The following is a 7,108-nucleotide window of genomic DNA, read 5'->3' as shown; positions in this document are numbered from 1 at the left end:
TATCGACGGTTTTCCCATTCATAAAACAGGCTTTATGAGTGCTAGTTGGGGGTTGGGGGGCAGTACCTCTGGTGGGGGACACACTGTGCTCCTTCTGGGGCAGTTTGGTCCCCAGTCTGCCCTCGGCTCTCACCTGGGGCTCCTAGTAGCAGCCAGCATGATGCAACAGGGGCCACACTCTGGAAAATGGCTTTGACTAACCCCGGGGCATATTTTACTGCTCCTCCCCCTCTATAATTTTCCATTTTTACAATTACTTTAACAACAAAAAATAAATTCATTCAAAATCAATCTGCATTTTCTTTTACATCCTCCCTTCTCTGTGGTTACCTATTTTGTATCTTATTCTTGCTGCATATCCAGTTCAAGCCTATTTACAAATTTTCCCTTTATAATTCCTTTTAATTATTTCTTACTGCTCATGTTTATTACGTCAATCCTGCTAATGTTTTTAATTGTTTACAGTGCATATTCATGTATTCAACACATTTCCCCCATTCTGTTCTAAGAAACCTCTCATCTTTCGCTCTTATTTTTCCGGTAAGTTTTGCCATTTCTGCTACTCCATCCTTTTTAGTTGCCAGTTATCCTCCATTGGAACGCTTTCCTCTTGCAGTTTCTGGGCAAACACCATTTGGGCAGCAGTAGTAGCATACCTAAAGAGGTTTTTTTCTGTTCTTTGAAATCACCTCCCAGAAGACTTTTACTATTCTTACATGGCCACCACATAATAATAATAATAATATATTTATATCCTGCTCTCCCCAGCCGAAGCCGGGCTCAGAGTGGCTAACAACAATCAAAGTAACACAGTTTACATAAAATCACAATCAGTGAACTGAAATGCATTCTAAAATCAATTCATTCTAAAATCAATTCCAAATCAAATTAATGGCAACCATTGGGCTAGAGTTCTATGAGGATTACAGAAGGAGAGAGGGGGTCAGACTGGGCCTTGGCCAAAGGCCAGGTGGAACAGCTCTGTCTTGCAGGCCCTGCGGACAGATGTCAAGTCCCGCAGGGCCCTAGTCTCTTGGGACAGAGCGTTCCACCGGATCGGGGCCACGGCCGAAAAAGCCCTGGCTCTGGTTGAGGCCAGCCTAACCTCCCTGTAGCCCAGAACCTCCAAGATGTTTTTGTTTGAAGACCATAAGGTCCTCCGTGGGACATACCAGGAGAAGCGGTCCTGTAGGTATGATATGAAAAAGGTTCCTTCCTTCTCTTTACATTCCAGCATGTATTTGATTCAGTCTTGTACATTTTAGCTAACCTACTAGGCATCAAATACCATCTATACATCATTTTCATATAGTTTTCTTTTAACTCATAGCACGCTGTAAAACTGCCCATCCCTTCTCAATGGGTTCAGTTTGTACATTTCTGAATGCTTTTTAAATAGGACGCAGGGAAAAGGACAAATGTCCCATTGGCAGGGTGCCATCCTGATGCTGCCCTCACCCCTCCTACCATCTCTGGGTGGGCCCCACGGAGAAAGCCTGACTTCAGGCAGCAAGGGGCAAGTTGAGGGAGGATAAGTCCCGGCTAGCAGCCCTTGTCTGCGGGGGGCAGAGAGAGACGGCAAGTGGGGCAGACAGAACTGCCTTTCTCCTTCAAAGGCCTCCTGCTCAGCCCCCCAGTAGAGGCTGCACCCCTTTTGGTTCTCAAGGGTGAGATCCTAGCAGGGCAGAGACCTGCGGCTGCTTCTCCCTCGAGAAGAAAGCCCCGATCCGAGCACCTTCCACCTATCAGGCACAACTCGCTTGGGAGCACCCTGCTTACCAGCTTCTCTTGGAGCTTCAGGATGCTGGCCGAGATGGGCCCCTGTGGCCCGATCCAGTCTCAGGCTCTTATATTCTGAAGACCAGTCCACTGGAAGGGGCAGAATCAGGTCATTAAAAGTGACTGACTGAAGCCGCCCCGTGCACTGGGCAGCGCATCCTTTCAAACATCTGTATCGCCATTTCTTTCTGACGTACCAAGTGGCCACCTTGAGAGAAGCTGCTCCTCTCTCCCTTTGGCAACAGGCGCCACCTGCCTGCCTGTCCCCACGGACGGGGACCAACACATCGCCCGGCGAGCCAAGAGGGTCTCCTCCTCCTCCTTCAGGATTCTGGTTGTTGCCCACATGCAAAAGCTCAGCGGAGGGATCTGTAGGAGTTTAGCCCTGACTCTCGTCCGCTGAGATTTCCTTAGGGGATTCCCAAGGCTGAAACAGGCCTGGCCAGAGTCCGGAGGGGCCAGCCAGCCAGCCAGGCTCCGCTCTGCTCCCTCGAGGAGAGAGCCCCGATCCGGGCACCTTCCACCCATCGGGCGCAACTCGCTTGGGAGCTTCCTGCTTACCAGCTTCTCCTGGAGCTTCAGGACCAGGTCGACCACCTCAACCTCAGACTTGTCCTTCACCCAGGACCGGATGTTCTGCAGGAAAAGAAGCCGACTCAGCTGGGAAGACGCTTCCTTCCTTCCTTCTCCTCCTCCCCAGAGCAATGGCCCTGATCCTGCTGCCACTTTCTGGTGCACCTGCTAGGAATCTTGCAAAATGCGAAGTCGTACAAGAATATATCACCAAGGGCAACTGCTCCACAATAAGGAGTCTAAACGGAGAAATCTCAGACGTTGTCTTTTTCTTTGCAATCACTCGTGTATTTGATAGAAGCAATGTCAACTCGCGAGTCAACCCCCAGATGCTTTTACAGTACAATCAGCATTTCCTCCCACAAAGGGGCTTAATCACTGAGCTGATATGATAAAAACAACGATTATAGTCACCATCTATTTCCATATGGAATGGTTGAATTACAGTGAGAATATAACAACACAAGAAGACAGAAGAAGTAAAAATAAAAATAAAAAAATGAGATCACACATGAGTGAAGGGAAACAGGGGTATAGGGGAATTTGAAATATTATTTATAATATAAAAGCTTTAATATAAAATTTCTAACTGTGTTGTATTTGCATACAGCAAAGAGAAGTTTAGAGTAATTAGGTATATTTTAATTTAGTTAATTGTGTAATAGGTTTATGTTAGAAAATGAATATGGATGTTGAATTTGATGTTTGTAATTTTTCTTTTTTCCGTTTTGGGGGGAAAAAAAGAAAAGAATTACCGTGAGAATATATCCCATATAGAAAACCTCCGCAAAGAAGACTAAGCATCCGTAGCTTAGAGAAACGGGCAGATCTATAAAGGTAGAAAAAATGACAGAGTTACGAATTTCATCACAAAAGGTTTGTAGAACTAATCCCAGCCTCCATCACTTGTATGAAAATCTGTCCCCATATGCAGGGAAGAACAGAAAAAGGCCTTCTATTTGTTACCCTTCTTTGGGGAATGCTGGCAGGACTCACATATTTAAGAGTGAAGTTGGGAACTCCTTATTGTGAAGCAGTTGCCCTTGGTGATGAATATTTTGTGTGACTTTGCATTTTGGTATTATATCACTACCCTGTGTATTGTCGAAGGATCCTTGCAAAGCACGGCGGGGCTGGCTGGGCAAACCTGAGTCTGACTCAGCTGGCAAGGCTGAACTGTCGGGGGACTTTGTTTGACAGAGGAACAGTCTCCCTCGGAAGATGGTGGATTCTTCTTCCTTGGAGGTTTATAAGCAGAGGTTGGGTGGCCACCCTGCATGGAGACTTTAGCTGAGATTTCTGCATTGCAGGGGGTTGGACTAGATGACCCTCGGGGCCCCAGCTCTACGATTCTATGATTCTAGGGTGCTTCCACAGCTCTTAAGCAGGCCAGGATGCAGCACACACAAACCAAGGAGCCCAGGTGTGTCCTGCTTGGCTCTTTGTGAGATGCCGAGCGTGCGCTCTGGCTCTGCAAAGCCCTCAAGCAGACGACAAAGAAATACTAGTAAAGGAAATGGAGCGAACGATGTCAGGCTGACGTTTCAGCTCTGCTGACAAGAGGCCTCCTCCTCCCTGCGGCAAAAACAATACTGAAGGCAGCAGTTATGGGGTTAAAAGCTTGACCTGATTGGCGTAAGATATGAGAGCTACAAGTTGCCTTTGTTGGTGTGTTTCAGTGCCTCACTGGTCAGCTACCACTTGCCTTAAGCCGGTCAATAAAGCGCTGACCTGCTACCATCTACCCACTGCTGTGCTTGGAGCTCAGAGCACCACTCAACACATGGACTGAAATTCTGCACTAGGCAAGAGCTCTTTGACAGAGGAACAGACTCCCTCGGTGGGCTCTCATTGAAGGTTCTTAAGCAGAGGTCGTCTGGTCATCTGTCACAGATGCTTCAGCTGAGATTCCTGCATTGCAAGGGGTTGGGCTAGATGACTCACAGGGTCCCTTCGAACACTGCAATTCTACAATTCTATTATTCTCTCTGCTGTGAATTTTTTGATGGGTAGCGAGATTGGCTCTCCTGCTGAACCTGTTTCCACATTCCGGGCACTGATATGGTTTCTCCCCGGTATGAATGCTTTGATGGGAAGTGAGATGGGAGTTCCGACTGAAGCTCTTTCCGCATTCCAAGCACTGGTAGGGTTTCTGCCCTGTATGGATGCTTTGATGGGAAGCAAGACTTTCCTTCCGACTAAAGCTCTTTCCACACTCTTGGCACTGAAATGGTTTCTCCCCACGGTGAATACTTTGATGTCGGCGGATATTTGCACTTGTAGTAAAGGTCTTCCCACATTCCAGACACTGGTAGGGTTTCTCCCCTGTATGAATTCTTTGATGGTACGTGAGACTTTCCTTCCAAGGGAAGCTCTTCCCACATTCCAAGCACTGATAGGGTTTCTCCTCTCTATGAATTCTTTGATGGGATGTGAGATGGGAGTTCCGACCGAAGCTCTTTCCGCATTCCAAACACTGGTAGGGTTTCTTCCCTGTATGAATGCTTTGATGGGAAGTGAGATTGGAGCTCTTATTGAAGCTCTTTCCACATTCCAAGCACTGATACGGTTTCTCCCCGCTGTGAATTACCTGATGTCGGCGGACGTTTGTGTGTATATTAAAGCACTTCCCACATTCCAAGCACTGATACGGTTTCTCTCCTGTATGAGTGGTTTGATGGGAAGTGAGACTTCTCTTCCGAATGAATCTCTTTCCACATTCCAAGCAGTGATAAGGTTTTTCTCCTGTATGAAGTCTCTGATGGGAAGTGAGACTTTCCCTCCGACTGAAGCTCTTTCCACATTCCAAGCATTGATAAGGTTTGTTCCCAATGGGATTTCTTTGATGGAAAGTGGAATGGGAGCTCTGGCTGAAGCTCTCTCCATACTCCAAATGTTGATATGGTTTATCCACCGTGTGAATTATGTCACGGTCTCCCTTCTTCTTATTTTCCCATTTATCATCACCTGAAATGAAGAAAAAGATGGATTAGAGTCTCGGGAAGAAATGGGAGTTCCCAATTATGGAGCAATGCTCATTAACACTTGTGATACAGGGAGTTAGATGGAAAGTCTTATTCCAGGGTTCATGGCCTTTGATTGCTGGCATTAACAGAAATACCTATGAGAACCTGAGATTCGAATAGCCTGTCTCTCTCCTGGGATAGATATTGCCCAATCATGGAATCTGCTCCACCTCCAATAGCTGTCCTCTCTTTAGTCAATCAAAAACAGACAGAAGCAAAGAAGAAAAAAGCAGTTCAGACCAGCCTGATCAGTGTCTAAAAAGAAACAACAGGAAACAACAGGAGGAACAATATTAACAGACAAAATAATCAACAGCCCCCCATACAAGGTGAGTCGTGGGGGTGTTAGCATTGCATCCCAGATGCTGCAAGTGGCCCTGTTGAGTCCCATCAAAATCGGGGAGGCTTTGCTGGGATATTCCATTCCACCTTAAGGACAGACGTGTGGAATTGTTGTGTGTCACATGTCTGTTTACACTCCAGCACAGCTTGCTGGAAACTTCTTTTATCGTATAGCTTTTGCTTTTGCTGTCTTGCTTGGACACGAAGGAGATCAGACATGTTTTCCTTTTGTCCTGCTGCATGCTGAATAAACTACTTGCAAATATGCTCACACAACTTCTTCTTCCACTTCTGTTGCGTAGTGTTTACTCTGCTCAGTAGCGTGCCCCAGCTTCTGAAGTTTGGGTCGCAGATGCTGCATCAAGGACTGGAGATTACCTGGCACACCGGCCGGTGGGCTGGAGCCAGCGGGGGGCCTGCCAATTGCCCCTGTTTGCTTGGTTGCATGTCAACAGGCTTATCACAGAGAGAGACGCGTGGAATTTCCGAAGAGATATTATGATCCACAAGGGAGCCTTACTGAGAGAGGCCATGATCCCACGATTCTCCTCCATGACTTCCTTATGCAGAGCTCTCTGGTCAGGATCCAGCAACGCCCATTCCTCATCTGTGAAATGAACAGCGACATCTTCAAAGCACACTGGACCCTAAGAGAGAAAGAGAAAGGTCCGCCTCTTAGTCAGAATGAAGATGATCTACTATAAATTGCTCTATTGCTTTCTGCTGTGTTGTTTTAATGGGATCGTTTTGCTGCACATTTTAATTGTGGGTGTTTCTTTAAATATCTTAATGGAATTATTTTAGTGTGCATTTTAATGATGGACATTAACCTTAGTGTAAATGGGGGAACTCCACAATGTGTTCCTCAAATCACTCTGTCTGTGCCAGCATTGCCGCTCTCCTTTCCCTGTGTGCTGTTTTGGAGGAACCTGATACCTTGAAGTCAACTTTAAGAGAAACACGGGGGCACAGGAAGGGGGAGGAGATTCAGGCAAAAGCCCCATTCCGTAACTCTTGGGGCTGGTTAGCTAAATCCTGGCCCCTTTGTGGGATGTAATCCACTGGGAGCAGTCAAATACTACATTCCTTGTTTTGCTAGAGTGGACATGCAAGGGGATGTTTGGTCCAGCTAGTCAAAACTTCCTGTTCCTCCTGGGCTGGAACATCCTTCCTTGCATGTGACTAGTGGGTGGGTGTGACCTTCCCAGACCTGGGAAAAGGCCAAGGCATGCTGCCTCTCTCTCTCTTTTCTATCTATTGTCTTAAGAAACTCACATGAGTTTGCAACCAGTTTTCTGCTGTGTAAAGAGGGAATGCACTCTGCTTGCTAGCGCAAGTTAGAATCATAGAATCCTAGAGTTGGAAGAGACCACAAGGGCCATTGAGTC

General features: G+C 46.7%; 1 protein-coding gene across 7 annotated transcripts in view; it reads right to left on the bottom strand.

Moving 5' to 3' along the window:
* Positions 1-2,274: 2,274 nt before the first annotated feature.
* Positions 2,275-7,108, bottom strand: part of LOC307225009 (uncharacterized protein) — a 202,114-nt gene continuing 197,280 nt past the window's right edge. For all 7 annotated transcript variants that reach the window (XM_079992581.1, XM_079992584.1, XM_079992583.1 and 4 more), the window contains 2 exons: positions 6,241-6,367; positions 2,275-5,319 (listed from right to left, as the gene is read on the bottom strand). In XM_079992581.1, the coding sequence (XP_079848707.1) occupies positions 4,214-5,319; positions 6,241-6,367 (1,233 nt within the window). In that variant the 3' untranslated portion in view covers positions 2,275-4,213. The remainder of the gene's footprint in view (positions 5,320-6,240; positions 6,368-7,108) is intronic.

This window comes from Podarcis cretensis (genome assembly GCF_951804945.1).
Source record: "Podarcis cretensis genome assembly, chromosome: 10".
Taxonomy (NCBI): domain Eukaryota; kingdom Metazoa; phylum Chordata; class Lepidosauria; order Squamata; family Lacertidae; genus Podarcis; species Podarcis cretensis.
The sequence above is the reverse complement of the archived record's forward strand: the minus strand, read 5'-3'. Positions and strand labels throughout refer to the sequence as shown.